A 15,712-nucleotide genomic window follows, 5' to 3' on the forward strand; every position below is an offset into this window, starting at 1 on the left:
ATACCACCATCAGCAAAAACAGAAGAAGAAGTAAGCGGAACAGAAGGCGAATGGGTGACAACAGGGAAGAAAAGGAAGAGAAAAAGGAGGAAACCAGGTAAAATAAATACTGAGACCCACCCCACCTAACTCCCACCCACACCCTCTTCTTCCCACCCGCTCCCTACAGACACTGAACCTACTCCCCTCCAACACGAAAACAAACACAGTCAGACACAAGTAATTCAACCTCCCTCCCCCCCCGGAAAAAAAGAAGAAAGGAAACTATGTAATGATGTATGATAACACAAAATTGTGTGTGAAGAAATTAAAAAGCTGAAGGACGTTAGAGCGGTGGACACTCACAAGTTCGACAACGTGCAAGGGTGACATTGCTGCCTGTTGTTGGACGAGAACCAAAGGGAAAAAATTTTTAGATTCAAGAAAAGATTTACAGTATGGCAAGTCGATCTGGACACTCAAAATTCGCCAGGAAATATGAACTACATGCTTCTACTGAAGAAATACGGAGTGTATATTTTTGAAGGCTCCGGGTTCAAAAAGAGAAAGTGAACAGAGGTAAAAATGAAGTAACCCAGAGATGGGGCCGAGGAAATTTCATTCCATTTCTCATCTTCATCTTATCATTCATTATAACATACGCTTTTCTTTTCTTTTATTTGTTATGTGTCCCCACATGTGATTGTGTTATCCCCTCTGTGTTAGCCCCTTGTGGGCAATAAAGAAAAAGAGTGTCAATTCCAACTAGTCTGTGATTGGACGGGTGCGACTCGATACCTTATAGAGACATGTCAAATGATATGAATAAAATTAAATCAGTTATGGGCAGCATACGGCCCATGGGATTTTCTGGATGGCCGCCTAACAAAAAAATTACTTTCCAAAAATGTTTAGCTATGCGGTCCACCTGGTGATGAGTTATGTCTAATGCGATCCGCTTCTCGATAAAGGTTGCCCGTGCTTGACTTAAATAGCCAGTGGATGGAAAGATGCGGTGAAAGCATCGTAGGATAAAATACATGGGATAAAATACATGTCATGTGATCAGAAAATAGATGGAAAATAGAAAAGAAAGCAGATGAAAAAATTATCCACACAAATTTTGCTTGTTTTACGTATAACTTTAATGGAACGGGTGGGAACTGAACTTGAAAATTTCAGTAATATAATTGCAATTCGCAGAGGTACTTTTCACTTCACCTGGTTGCGTAAAATAAAAACGGGCGGAACAATTTCAAATGGAATCTACTGAAATTTGCATAGGTCTTAGACAAGCTATAAATTGATTGCCAGAGAGCAGCGGAAGAATGAAACTAGCAACATGGGAAACCAAAGTTCACGTAATCTCGGATCTGAATCAAGCCCAGGACTTCTGCCTGTAACATCCCTCAAGAAACAGCAGTACCCATTTGAAAATCTAATCTTTGAAGGATGTGGTGCCAAAGCATTTGCTTATGCTGGAGCAATAAAAGTAAGTTTTTTTTCCTCCGCTTTTTTCTTCAATAGTTCTCATTCTGAAATACGTAAACAATGTTTTCTTTTAAATTACTCTGATAAATATATAGCTACTTAAATATACAGTTGAAAACTATCGTATCTTATTTTTCAAAGATTGACTGTAGTTTTATTGCTTTTTTTTTTTTTTTTTTAAACTTGAAAGTTCTTACATTAATCGCAATCGGAAGCCTTGTTCCCATAAACTCTTCTCTTTTAAACTTCTGAAAATCTTGCAGGTCCTCGAGAAAACTGGCATTCTTTCTAATATCAAACGATTCAGTGGTGCTGGAACTGGTGCTATTGTAGCCTGTCTTTTGGCCGCTGGTTTCAGTTGCAATTCTCTGCAACAGACCGTCAGTGAACACCTGGAAAAGTTCTTGTCTGGTAAGAATACAATTTTTGATATTCCTTAATACTGCCACTCTCCCTCGATAATTTTGCAGAGAACAACTTCTGGCTTACCTGTTCGAATCGGAGTCTCCACTGCAATTGATAAATAGTATTGTTGCACGTAATTAGTGTTTATAACTGATTCTAGCATTGTTAAAATTCGAATTTTAGGATTCGATATTCTATAGCTTTCGTATAACTCTTGGTACTTGTTGTTGGATCTCCTACATTTATTTGCATTCGTAAGTCACGGCAATAAACTAAATCCATGTGTGTCAACTAATCTTAATCTAGAACAATTCTTTTACCCTTTTCAGACAACCAGTGCACTGATGAGATTCCCCAAGATGAGATGTTCGAGAAGTTCGGTTGGAATTCTGGCCAAAAATTCTTTGACTGGTTCGGTGATATTCTAACTCAAAAGTGTGGAAACGCTGACATAACATTTCAAGAAGTGAGTACACAATGCATATATTTATTACAGGTGATATGTATTGGGAGAACAATTCTAACCTTATTTCCTGTTCATACTATTTCAGCTTTACAATAGGACTGGCAAGGAATTGTGTATCGTTGCTGTGAACTTAAACCGAATGAAAGAGGAGTATTTTCACCCCAAAACAACACCTGATGTCGTTGTTCGTCGTGCAGTCCTTATGACCATCTCTGTTCCTGGTAATTATGCAATCTACAATTCAATTTTTCCTTCTCTTTAACCTAATGCTTTGCTGTATTATTCCAATGTTTTAAAAATCGATGTTTTTATGTTAGACATTTGACTAGCTCCATGTAGCTTTTAGCCTATAATACCTCATTTGTAAATTTGCCCACTTGTTAATTAAAATTTTTTTTAGCCCTCTTGCTCTCACTATTTTGCTTCATCCTTTTATCTTTGAATACGATACTATATTTTGAAAACGCATCAAAACTTGGCTCTGACTTTAAAAATGTCAGTTCTTTTCTGTTCTTCCCATGACCGCTGCAAACCAGTTTTTGAATACTTTTCACTCTTTATTCTTAATAGGAATGTCCCAGCCTGTGAAATTTAGTGTGGCCGATTCCCCCGAAAGCTACTACCTTGATGGTGGGATGCTTTGCAACTACCCCATTCACTGCTTCGATGGTTGGTGGCTATCAATGCAATCCGACAACTCATTTCTTCAGAAATGTCAAACTCCTGATATTAGAACGCTGAATAAAGAACGTTTCTCTGGCGTTAACTCCCAAAGCCTCGGATTTATCATGGTAAGTTTTAGTTTCCTCAAACTTTCATATTCGTTTCAGTACTGCAGTCCACAGCGTTCCGTTTTGTGTCCTGTCTTATATAGATGTCCCAGTTAATCACTATCTAGTTTAGTGAATAACTAATACCAGTAAACTAGAATAATTTACAAAAATGGTATAATATAAGTTACTGTGTAATGTTTCTGTAAGAATTTTCAAGAACTCCGAAATTAACACTAAAGCCTAAAGTTCAAAAGATTTCTAATTTTGACTTCATTTGGTTTCTCAGCGCATTAAATTTGTGTTCTCGTTTAAATCCAGTTCGACGATTATCACTTCGCTAAGATTTATGATGCAATGAAGGAGCGCCTGGATCTTACGGAAGCTGCTATCGCCATACCCGAAAGTAACCTTGGCAAGTAAGTATTTTCGAGTACATATGATGTATGACAATGTGAGTGGGCATAGACCATAACTTCAGATAATATGGTCTTTATTTAAATACGAAGTTAATATTTTCATAGCTGATGGTATTTAGTTTCAACAAAATTATATTTCTTTTAAAGGAAATACAAAGACGTTGGTCAAAACATTGAGCAGATGAGACTGATATTTGAGAAGTTTCCAGAAGCCATGACAAAACTTCGTGAAGTAAGTTACAAATTTTCAAATTTAAATCTGTCTATTGAGCTTAATCCTGATTATGTAAATGGCTTAAAATATAACTGAATTCCTGTCTATAAACAGGTTTTGGAGAAAATCAAAGACAGCAACAATTTGGTATCGGTTTCCGAATTGACAAAGGAGATAACCAAAGTAAGCTTTTAGCCTAATTTCCTCTAAATCGTATCTGTCGTTCACTTTGATACCCGAATACTTGAAAATGGTTTTGGTCACTTATCTGTTTCTAGGAACATTTCTCTGCGATAGAAATTCAGGCGTTATTTGGAGTTGAAAATAATGAAAATGAGTGCCTTGCTTTTTTCCAAAAGCATTTTGATGCAAAGGAGATGGTGAGTTAGATTGCCCTTAGATATATTCAAACTTGTAATGGATTTTATTGTAAACTTTTCACTTATTTCTTTCAGCTTCCAGTTACTGAAGTTATAAGCTTTATTGAGAAAAGAACCTCTCGCAAGTTTTACAGCTATAGTAAGATTTCAACAAGGTCGAATGTGACCAATTTATCGTCATTCTGGGGGACAGTAATTAATTCCATCCACGAAATCAACAAATTGGCTTCGGTAAGTGTCGTTATATATAGTTAAGACAATGTCGGCAATATATAAGATGTTTGAACTTATTCCTCGTGTCTATCTTCCAGGAAGACGACTTGACCCGTACTGTTGGTATTTACACCGGTCATATTAGTAATAATGATATTGATCTGGATGAAGCCGACGAAATATATTTATTTCAAGTGAGTCCTCGATTTCTTTTTCTCGCGTCTCCAAATTCTCCGTCTCCTATAATTGTGACTTTCTAATTTGTAGCATGGTTGGAACTGTACAGTGGCCTTCTTGCGACAATTCGGTGCCCTATCAATTACAACACCAGAAGAAATGGTATCTATCAGTACCCAGGCACCACCACATGAACCAAACCAAGAGCTCGAAACAACAACGGAACCGACAACTGAATCTAAACCCACGGACCTTGAAGATTGACTTTAATGTTTATATGCACCTGGAATCTTTGTTATCGCTTTATTTTTTTGGCCTCGTTTTGACTTCTAGAAATAAAATAAATTGTCTTTGAACTATATTTTTGTCTTTACTATTTCTTTTAGCACTACATCGCTTAGTGCGTAAAAACTGAAAGCTCTTGAAGACGAGCAGCTCCTCGTGTTCAAAGTTACCATTGTGGGCGCAGGTTTTGATGTCAAAACATAAACAGCCGGTTATACATGCCACAAAGCATCTGGTTCAACTCTGACAGTTTCGCTAATGTTAGGTGAGCTTTTAATCGAACTCGGAAAAGCTGAAAGGTGGTTGATCTCGGGACAATTTACAGTCAGCCGAGACAATTACAAGGCCAATTGCCTAACGTTGAAATCTTTCAACTGGAAGTGTCCGTCAAATGACTTTAGAACTTTTGTCGCAAGTCGCTATACATTACAACCCCATAACCCTGGTTCATTCTGAAAACGATGGTCACTAAGAAATTGATGGGTTTTTATTTAAAAAAAAAAAAAAAATCGATCTTGGTGAGGCATTGAAATTAAGATTTAGGAAATGCAAACTGTAGAAAAATTATCTACTTATTTCGAGAAGTATACTGTATTTTCTTTAGTTTGTATTTCCTAGAACTTAATCTTACTTTCAATGCCTTACCAAGATCGAATTTTTTTTTTTTTTTTTTTTTCCACTGTTCGGTCTTTATTCGAAAATTTAGCATTTTCTTTTTATCCATCCAAGATTTAAATTTGTTTCATAATCAATATCGTTAAATTTCGAACAGAACTTTTCTGATGCAACTCGCGATAGCAATAATTTGGTATGTTGGAAGCATCTGATCTTTCGTCTACCAGTCTAGTTAACTTCACTTTGGCAAAATATAAAGTCTATTTATTTATTTATTTATATGTTTCAGCCAATTGGCTGCGGTCATGCTGGTGCACCGTTTGACATTTCCATCAAACTCGAAGGACATTGCCTGTGCAAGTTTTCATATGACTGACAAATATTGAACTCGTTTCAATTGTTACTTCACGACTTTACTCCATTACAACTTATATATATATGCCAATAGTGTTATAAGTTTTGTTCTATAATCCAGTGTTTTTTGTACTTGGTACAGCCAGGAAATCGCGTGCATTTTGTCTCCTCTCTGGAAATTTAACCAAATTAAATTTCACAGCTTTATATTTAAGTCTATAATCTGTTTCTTAGGAATTTTTCGGTTAATATCTTAACTTTTAAAATTTGCTTCAGTAAAATTAGAATTTGTCACTTTTATAAGCAGTAACTTCGCATCAACTCTCACGCATTTGAATCTTATTCATGACGCTTGCACCTTGCCTATTTTCTGATTTCTGTAGCCAATCGCCTTGTTCCCAATATACTTCCCCCCCCACCCATGTAATTTACTTCCATTTACAGACCATAAACTTGATGCTAGTTAATACGAACGCTATTCAAACCTGCAGCCACCCCCACCTTAGGTAGTGGCAGTATGACAATATAGAAACCACATGATAGCGCAGATGCAGTTTGGGGACTCAACTACCAAAGACTAACACAAGCGATATTACGAAACTACTAATCATTCTACAATACATTGAGTAAAATCTTCGATAACATTAGTTCGACTTGTTGCATAAACTTTTTCTCCAATAGCAAAGTGCTCAAACATCTTGAATCTGTTTTAGCTAGTAAATAGCAATTGCGATAAATTCGCAGTATCCCGATTTTCGGTACAGTCATCCAAAACTTGTAAACTGTAAAATCTGTCGTCTTTTTGGCTAGGCGTAGCGGTGGCAGCAATGAAATGCTAGTTCTCTCGAATATAGATTTAACTTAATGGAGCTATCGAAATGCTATTGCTTAACCAGTTCATCTTTGTATCCTTCGCCAATTGTTTCAATCTATAGATTACTGCGTTAGTTCCTAACACGCCTGTTTTCAACTGAGAAATGACTCAGAAGCCACGACTTGATATTTTAGTCTGTCGATTTCTTAAAAGTGGACCATCGTAGGCAAAAGGACCTGGTTGTGGGGGAACCAAAATGAAACTATTGCCACGCATCAAGCAGCACACCATTAAGTCTCTTATTCGCATGCGAACGGTTTTAAAGTGTGTGCAGGTATGAGAAACTTACCTACAGCAGCTTCTTTCATTCCACCGACTTTCTATTTGACATTTCCCAGTTCTGAATAATTCACTGCAACCGAAGATGAATAAACATTGACTACGTTCATTGCATGATTTTTACAGACGCGACAAATTCTATTTGATCAATTTTATCGATACGTCTCTGAACGTCAGTTTGGTGACTGGTCATTCAGCAACTTGGGCGATCTTACGATACCAGTCACACGACTGTCACTTAAGAAGCACGTGTTTATTCACATTCGTGAAGATGATCGTCGGTTTCCGTAAAAGCTTACTTTTTTCACATGCGGAAAAGGGGATCTTTTGAAGTCGTAGTGCGATTGTATGAGGGATGTTCTTTCGAAGTTGGTGTGAAGCAGAAGAATTGTGTGTGTATATATATATATATATATATATGAAAGCGCGTGGCTCAGTGGTTAGAGTGTCGAGCTTACGATCATGATGTTGTGAGTTCGAATCCTGGACCGGGCTGTGTGTTGTGTTCTTGAGCAAGACGCTCCAGTTCACTCAGCTGTAGAAATGAGTTGCGACGTCACTGGTGCCAAGCTGTATCGGCATTTCCCTTGGATAACATTGGTGGCGGGGAGGCCGGTATGTATGGGCGACTGCTGGCCATCCACCAACAACTTTGCCAGTTACACCACATCTGATGGTTCTTAAGTCCAACTTTTCTCTTGAAATTATTCGGAAGAGTAGCGGTATAAAAGAAATGGTAAACATCTCCCCCAACTTAATTATTTTTTTTTTGTTTACGTAGCGTGTTATTCTATTTTGCACAAATGAATTCTAAAAACTTTTCCGTTCCAAATTCAACGTTGGTTTCTTCTACGATACCGCAAAGTAAAAATTCTGTTTAACTAGGGATCTAACACCACACAATCTTGAACTGAAATGTCTACATATCCTCGAGACGAGTAAAGCACTGTAAAATTTAAGCTGAAAATCCATCTAAGAAAGCCTTCTTGGTTAGTAGATTTAACCTGCTCCCAAGTTTGACATAATAGGTTCTAGGATACCTTTTTAGGCCAGATGAACAAAACACGATTAGTGCCAACGACTTGCTGAAATTGATTTTAAATTTATGCACATGCCCAGTAAGCTCGAGGGGAGGGGATTAGTCTATTACATTGATCCCAGTGTTCAACTGGTAAGCCAACATCGACGGGATTTAAACAACTAAGACAGACGAAATGCATAACACTTCGCCCGGCTTGCACGATCCTGGCAGATCGCCGCCTGTACCAGCTGAAATATTAAAATAGTTATTGCATGATCATTTCCGATATATTTCAGTGAGCGGCACGTCACTTCGACGCCAGATAATTGTAAATAAAATAAGCAGTATGGTGGTGGCGAAACGCTTAGCAGTATTTCGTTTGTCTTTATGTTCCGAGTTTAAATTCAGCCGTGGTCGACTTCGCCGTTCATACTTTCGTAGTCGATAAAAAGGTCAATCTAAGAGTATATGTAGATATATCTCCATTGAAAACCTGCTACAAGCAGATTGGAATTGAGCAGTTCATTTGAAACTGCTTGTGTTGATAATGAAGGAGATAATTCCTGATCACACATTCTGACCAAAGTCGTGGTCGTCTGAGGTAGAGGAAAAACGTTAACACGATTGGTTGCGATTCGAATGAGAAGTGGTTACCGTAATCTATCAGGTCAAGGATCACCCGTTGAATCGATGGCGTTTTATGCAGGTTAATATAGAAAAGGGGACTCAAAAAATAACTATTTTAGGTAAAGTAAAGAGTGTACGTCGAATATTCAGAAATGTGACGAAGTTGGTTTTGAAGTTAAAACTGTCTGCAAAGTAGGACAGTCATTTTTCTACTGATTACATCACTGATCTTAAATGTAGTACAGTAGCAGTTTTAAAGCTCGATCTTAAATTTTTTAATATTTGATACACGGTATTTATGCACAATGTTAATAATTCGTAGTCATTTTAACAGATTCTGTTGAAACGATTGTATATTAATTTGTGAACAAAAAAAAAATATAACCACATACATTCGTTGTAAAACTTTATTTCGATAAAGACAATTCATTAAAGCCATAAACTACTATTTCCTTGAAATAAACCAAAAACTGCAAATTCGAGACGAGTACAAATTGAACAAAGATTTTTCGGGTATTCGTAGCCATTATTGAAGCAAAATTCGTTTAAAGGGATTCGTCAACGGATTCAGGAAGTGTCTGAACTGCTAGATAACAAGTTTTTCTGTCCTGACGTAGTAGGGGTGGATGTCTGGGTAATCTCTCGCAAGAACGCCACAGTGCAGTTCCAGCCATGCTAAAAAAAAAAAAAAAAAAAAAGATTGAAATTACACAAGATATTCCTGGTGAGAATAACAGTCTGAGAATGGAATATACAAACTCACCTGATACAGGTAGATTGCGTCGGCTTCCTGCAGGCCAGTATCATTATTGGTAACATGGCCAGTGTAGATACCAATAGTACGGAACAAGTCGGTTTTCTGTAGGTTAGATATCAAACGTAAAACTAAATGTTATAAACTGTCTTCAAGTTTTGAAATTATATGTAAAACGTTATCGTACTATACAATTGTTACTGACGTAGCCGGGCACTACTCACATTACAGTACCGGCTTGGGGCAACCCAAGTTAAGACTTAAGGTGGCCTCCCTTTAAATTATATCAAACCTGGCAAATTAATAATGTGGATTCTAATTATTTTGAAACCAGTTACCTGAAGATAAGTTCTTAGCCACTAGCGGAGCTAGAATGTGTCGCCCGGGGCGGCCTATCCATTTGCCTTTAACAATTTTGAATTACTTGGAAAAATTAAAAAAAAAAAAAAAAGCTGCACCTACCGACACTGATTTGTTCTTTTCGTTCGATACACTATTAACCGCTCCCCAAAATGAAGACAAATTAGTCACTGCAAACGTTGGTGTTATCTTGCTGTAAGCGTAGAAATTCTGCCAGTGTCTTTTCTCGGCAATAGACAGAATAGTGCCAATTGACAGCTAAGAGATAATATAGAAAGATATATTAGCGCTCGGATTCCTCAAATATTCACGTTGTTTCAAACTAATCATCCGTTATCTCAGTTTCTAGATTTCGGTAATGCGATTTTCTTTTTCTCAAAGAAAACCTTGTACGATATGTGTTCGGCTGGATCTGGCAGTTTGTAAAAGTTTAAAAGGCTACGTTAAACTATCTTGCAGACAATTTAGCGGCAAAATAAATTCAAGCTTGATAACCTACCCGATCTTCACTGTTGGCATATCCTCGAAGCAATTCCAAACATTCTCTTTCGTCATTATCCACACCAAATAATACCTGGAGCTCAGCCGAAGAGAAAACAGTCTAAGAAAAAGAAATGAAAGCTACGTAAATGTATTTGAAAAAATCCTTATGATTACAGACTGATCGTCTACGTATCTAAACAAACGGTATGGATTACATACGAAAATAATTTACTCACGCTATCGGTAAGTTCTTTTGCCAATCTAACAATAGATACTAAGTTGTCATCTTCCTGAAGCGTCTCCAAAATCTGAAAAGTTACACCATAACCAGTATTAAATACTAATAAGGTAAAAGCTATCGAGTCTAAAATACTTGTTTCAAATTTTGGCACATGGCCAATAGCTTAGCGGGAGGGACTAAGTCGATTACATCAACCCCAGTGCTCAACTGGTACTTATTTAATTGAACACGAAAGGATGAAAAAGGAAAGTTGAACCCCAGTGGAATTTGAACTCAGAACGTAATGGCGGGCAAAATGCCAAGTATTTTGCTCAGCGTGCTAACTATTCTTCCAGCCCGCTGCCTTTTATCAAAATTTAAGGATACCGACAGAGAAAAGAGTCAAATTCTTATTAAATTCACACCCTACTCCATTAAAGAGAAGCATGCATATCCAAGATACATTAAAATGAAATGAATAATTATTTAAGCCTTTTATCATCGGCTAATTCATCAGGGTTGCACTGGGATAGGCAAAAACTTTAGCTCGAATTGAAAACCTAATTAAAAAGCGGGCGGTAGACACTCACAGTTCCTAGTTTTTCACTGGCTTCTGGAAAGCCCTCCAATTGTAGTCGCATCAGTTTCAGCCTTTCCTTGGCCTCTTTACATTTCCTTAGAATTTAAAAAAAAAAATCAGAAAAGTGCATTACACTAAATATTGCCACCAATGACCTTAAGATCAATCTAATACTGGTTTAGAACGTTATTGAAAGACAGCGAGAAGAAAAATACTTACTTGCCAAGTTCGGTTGCTGGTGTAGAGATAACGCCATCGACTTGTTCAAGTCGCCGTTTCATTACATCGTATGTATCATTGTTGTGGTAATCGTCAAACTGGAAAAAAGTTGCATCAAACAGTAAATTGACCGATGCTATTGAAACTTAAGTGTGGCTGCCTGGAGACTATAGATACTTATGAAAAAGTATCAATCAAACATTTAAGGAGCAAATAGGATTTTAAAAAAACTTACAGTAGTAGATTTAATGAACGAAATACATTAAAATTATCAAATATTTATGAAGAAAAAAAATCCCTTTACCGTCATAATGCCAAGGCTTGTGTGGTTAAATCCAAAGAAACATTCAATCTCCAAAGATCTCAAGTCAATAGACGGTTGACATTTGTGAAGAAAGCGGTCATCAGGCTCCATCGATAGCCACCATCCTATAGAAGAATTTGAAAGGTCAGGAGAACTGCAACACCTATTTTTAAAATTTTTTTATTATTATAAAGAAAACGTCGCTGCACATACCATCAAAGCAGTGAATTGGATAATTGCAGATAATCCCACCATCCATGTAGTAATCTTCAGGGGATTCATCCAGACTTAATTTGAGGGGACGGTATATACCTATATAAAAAGAGGTCAAGTACGAATAATTTAGCCAATTGGTCTTAACTAAATATTAGTCAGGTTACCATATTTCGTGAAATGAAAATTTTCTGTTAAACTTATGAACATAAAAAAAATCAACTAAGTTTCACTGAAGGAGTACGGGGGGAAAGCACATTTATAGTTAAATCAACGAGAAATTAAGTTGGAAGCTATGCAGAACTAGCTTAAATTGTAGAGAAAACAGAAGTAATCGCAAGTCAAAATAGTAATTCAGACGTAAAAAAAAAAATTAAAAAAAAAAATTCAAAAATTTTAATTTTAAACCGGCGTTAGTGCGTTTACGACCCATAACTTAGCGATTCAATAAGAGAGACGAATAGAATCAGCACCGGGATAAATTCATTATACTAAAAATTGAAGACGGTGCCCTAGCACTACCACTGTCTGATGATCGAAACAAAGTAAAAGAAAAAAAAAATTACCCGGTATAGACATGGCTAAGGAAATTGCCCGTCGGACGACAAAGTCGGGAGTAGTTTTCGGGTGGAAATATTCCATCTTGTTCAGATTTAAATTCATGACCGGAATACACAGCTCGTTACCGGTTTCGTCGTATAACTGAAATAACGAAAATAAAATTAATCAGAATTAAAGGGTTCCATTTCAAACGGAAAAAAGATGTTCACAGCAGATACACCGCGGTAAGAGAGAGTAGAAAAAAAAAAAAAAAAAAAAAAAAAAAAACTTTCGTTTGATTAAAAACCATGAACTCACCTGTTGAAAGGTAACGTCAGCGTCTTGAAACTTCTGTATCAAAATACGCCCTAACCAATCGAGAAACCTATAGCCGTCATTCCACCCAAAGTTATGAAGCACCTCTTCTTGGCGAACCTTGGGGGTATATTGAATATCTGAAATGGAAATCAGAAGGCTGGAAATTCGGTACAAAATATTCAGTCCTGGGTACATAGTTTATTCATAGCAATCAGAAAATTGATTTGTAGACTTCAGAGCCCGTTAGTTAGTCAGTCATCAAGAATGTCTAAATTTCGGACATCCCGAACAGTAAAATTTCTAATCAACGGTTAAGGAGATTAACGGAATGTAATTCGTACACTGAAAAGGAAAGAAAAGAAAAAAAAAAAAGCTTACCGAACGAAAAACTTTGCAGGTGCATATCTAGTAGACACTGTACAGAATCTGGGGCAAAACCAGCAGCCAAGAGGCAAGCTACGATAGCACCACTACCCATTCCTGCGAATCGCTTAATATTAGAGAGAGCACCGACTTTTTCGAGGACCTGTTGGATTATGAAAGGAGGAAACTCAAGACGATACACGAAGAGATGGAACTACAAAATCTAATTTTTATATTGGAAAATAACTTTAAAAATTAATTACAATAAAGGCTGAAAAGGCAATTAGACAGGTTCGAGACCAGCGAATTCGATAAACTTAGTAACAATTTTTTTTAGCAGAGAAATATCAAAGATGTTGGGGGAAAATACCTTCAAAGCTCCAGCATAAGCATAGCCTTTAACACCGCATCCCTCAAAGATAAGGTTTTGGAACGAATAACGTTTACCCATTAGATCAGTTAGAGGCAGAAGCCCTGGGCTAGCTTCAGAGCCAATGTCACGTGGGCGTCTTGTGTTACACGACAGTGATCCTCCCATGCTGCTTGGTTTTTGTTTTTTTGCACATCATCTAACATGGTTTATATATAGGCCAATGCAGATTTGGAAAGGTACCATTCGAAAATAGTTTCGTCCATTTTTAATTAACTCGTACGAAATCTAATTCTATGAGTAGAAATTATAGTTACTAAGGCCTTGTGTTCAATCCCACTTAACAGCTATTTTAATTATTATTTGTGTCTTACGGGCGGGGCAGAAGCAAATTTGTGTCCAATCAATGCTGGTATTCAGGCAGTGGATTACTAGATTCATTAAGACGTCGAACAAATGTCATGCGATATTTAATTACGGTCGTTTACGTTCTACGTTCAAATCTCGCCGAGGTCAACTTTGCTTTTCATTCTTCTGTGGTTGAAAAATAAAATAAAATAAAAGTGAGATACTACGGGTTGACATAATTGACTATAACTGTATCCATTTTGGAGACAGGTATATGAAGTAAAAGACGCCCTGTGAAATTGATATATTATTAGTACTTAATTTATCGATCATACAAATCGGCGAGCTTGCAGAATCGCTAGCACGCCGAGCAAAATGCTTAGCAGTATTTCGTCCGCTCATCCTTTTGAGATCGATTAAATAAGTACCAGTTGAGTACAGGAGTTGATGCCAGAATTTGACACCAATTTATCGAGCATACAGATACGAAAGATAAATTCAACTTCCATCGAAGTTGAACTCAGCGGAAGGGGGGGGGGCAAGAGAATAAAATAGGTGAAACAGTAGAATTCGAGGAAACTAGTGGCGATTTGTGTCAGCAAATAATAACTACAAAAGGTTAGGAATAAACATCAGTGTAGCTGGGGTAAGATAGGGGGAATCTGCCTCCAGCGACGCTTTTGGGTCTGCTGCATCAACCTGTGTGGGCTAAAAAAAAGTCCCGGGCGGCACGCACTGTAGCTATATCACTGGCAGAGGGGTAACCAGGCTCTAAAGTTAGCGGGAGCGAGCACATGAAAAATGGGTGCTGTGACATATACCAAACAATTTTTAACTCATTTGCCTTATATTACGCGAAATATTCCATTAGTTTTAATATACGTAATTGTATCCTAGATTCATTAATTTCATGTTTCAGTAACAATGTCGTTATGTATGAAATTTGCAACTTCTGATCTAGGAAACTAAAGAGTTTAAAAAGAAATTGTTGAAAAGGTGCCAATTTTGAAAAATGTGCTCGTAGGGAGCGGTCGCTTTCTTTGGTCCCCTATTTAGCTACGCCACTGATCGCGAGAATTAAATTCTTTTGGAGTGAGAAAAGGTGGGAGAAATCTAACGTTTCAGGCAGAAACTTCTGTTGAGGTGTCCTGATCGTAAGTATTAGACTTTTACGCTTCCTCAGCAAATAATCTATTCCTCTTTGAGAACCTCTTTTTATCTATGAGAATATATAATTGCAACGAACTTATTACTTCAACGATTTTTGCTATACAGTCTCTTCGTTAAGATTTTTGTTATACAGCCCCTTCTTGTCAAAACAGCATTTAACGATTTTATTTATTCAACCTCTTCTTGCCAAGACAACCAAGAAACTCTTATTTCGATTCTCGATCTCGTAACTACATTACTCAATGTGGAGTTCGTTTCTTTCTCAAACTCCGACACTGATAATAGATTTTGTTGCTATTTTGTGATTCGTCCTGTTTCTTCTGATGAAGTCTATTACAAACTACCTTGGCAGAAAATGCCTTGTAAACAATTCCATACCTCCCTTACACGCACATACTATTCTTTTAACTTGTTTCAGTCATTTGACTGCAATCATGCTGGAGCACCGCATTGAAGGGTCTTAGTTGAGTAAATCGACCCAGACTTATTTTTTGGTCTCTTTTGCCGAAAAGATGTTATGGGGACATAAACACACCAACTCCAGTTGTCAAGTGGTGATGGGAGACAAGCACAGACACAAAAATACACACACACACACACATATATATATACGATGGGCTTCTTTCAGTTTCTGTCTACCAAATCCACTCACCAGGCTTTGATCAGTCTGAGGCTATAATAGAAGACACTTGCCCAAGGTATCAAGCAGTAGGACTGAACCTGGAACCATATGACTGGGAAGCAAGCTTCTTACCACACAGCCATGCCTACGCTTATGTATAATAAAACAGAGAATGAGCAAGCAAAACGTGTGGTATCACTCGAGAGCATTTGATTTATAATTTAATATATATCTCCCCACTCAATGATGAAACACTTCCAGCCATCTTTGGTAGGCAGC

At 37.2% G+C, this 15,712-nt stretch overlaps 2 protein-coding genes across 2 annotated transcripts in view; one reads left to right on the plus strand and one right to left on the minus strand.

The window, feature by feature from the left end:
* The first annotated feature begins 1,311 nt into the window (after positions 1-1,311).
* LOC106880001 (uncharacterized) lies at positions 1,312-4,875 on the plus strand. The gene is made up of 12 exons (XM_014929786.2): positions 1,312-1,471; positions 1,734-1,881; positions 2,205-2,341; positions 2,427-2,562; positions 2,912-3,132; positions 3,433-3,530; positions 3,678-3,762; positions 3,859-3,927; positions 4,023-4,124; positions 4,200-4,355; positions 4,436-4,531; positions 4,605-4,875. The coding sequence occupies exons 1-12, from the start codon at positions 1,322-1,324 to the stop codon at positions 4,776-4,778; spliced, it is 1,572 nt and encodes a 523-aa protein (XP_014785272.1). The 5' UTR covers positions 1,312-1,321; the 3' UTR covers positions 4,779-4,875.
* A 4,093-nt stretch (positions 4,876-8,968) lies between these two features.
* LOC106880007 (NHL repeat-containing protein 2) overlaps positions 8,969-15,712 on the minus strand; it is a 26,091-nt gene continuing 19,347 nt past the window's right edge. Inside the window, exons 11-22 of the mRNA XM_014929794.2 lie at positions 12,939-13,086; positions 12,561-12,697; positions 12,269-12,404; positions 11,703-11,801; positions 11,490-11,614; positions 11,186-11,283; positions 10,977-11,061; positions 10,403-10,474; positions 10,183-10,284; positions 9,786-9,941; positions 9,333-9,428; positions 8,969-9,244 (exon numbers count right to left, since the gene is read on the minus strand). Coding sequence (XP_014785280.2) covers positions 9,137-9,244; positions 9,333-9,428; positions 9,786-9,941; positions 10,183-10,284; positions 10,403-10,474; positions 10,977-11,061; positions 11,186-11,283; positions 11,490-11,614; positions 11,703-11,801; positions 12,269-12,404; positions 12,561-12,697; positions 12,939-13,086 — 1,362 coding nt within the window. The 3' untranslated portion in view covers positions 8,969-9,136. The remainder of the gene's footprint in view (positions 9,245-9,332; positions 9,429-9,785; positions 9,942-10,182; positions 10,285-10,402; positions 10,475-10,976; positions 11,062-11,185; positions 11,284-11,489; positions 11,615-11,702; positions 11,802-12,268; positions 12,405-12,560; positions 12,698-12,938; positions 13,087-15,712) is intronic.

This window comes from Octopus bimaculoides, chromosome 11, assembly GCF_001194135.2.
Source record: "Octopus bimaculoides isolate UCB-OBI-ISO-001 chromosome 11, ASM119413v2, whole genome shotgun sequence".
In the NCBI taxonomy this organism is placed as follows: Eukaryota; Metazoa; Mollusca; class Cephalopoda; order Octopoda; family Octopodidae; genus Octopus; species Octopus bimaculoides.

Coding starts and splice junctions, on each gene's coding strand:
- LOC106880001 (XM_014929786.2), top strand. CDS start 1,322: ATGGGAAACCAAAGTTCACGTAATCTCGGATCTGAATCAAGCCCAGGA. Junction 2,563..2,911: donor TATGACCATCTCTGTTCCTG/GTAATTATGCAA, acceptor TATTCTTAATAG/GAATGTCCCAGCCTGTGAAA. Junction 4,125..4,199: donor ATTTTGATGCAAAGGAGATG/GTGAGTTAGATT, acceptor TATTTCTTTCAG/CTTCCAGTTACTGAAGTTAT.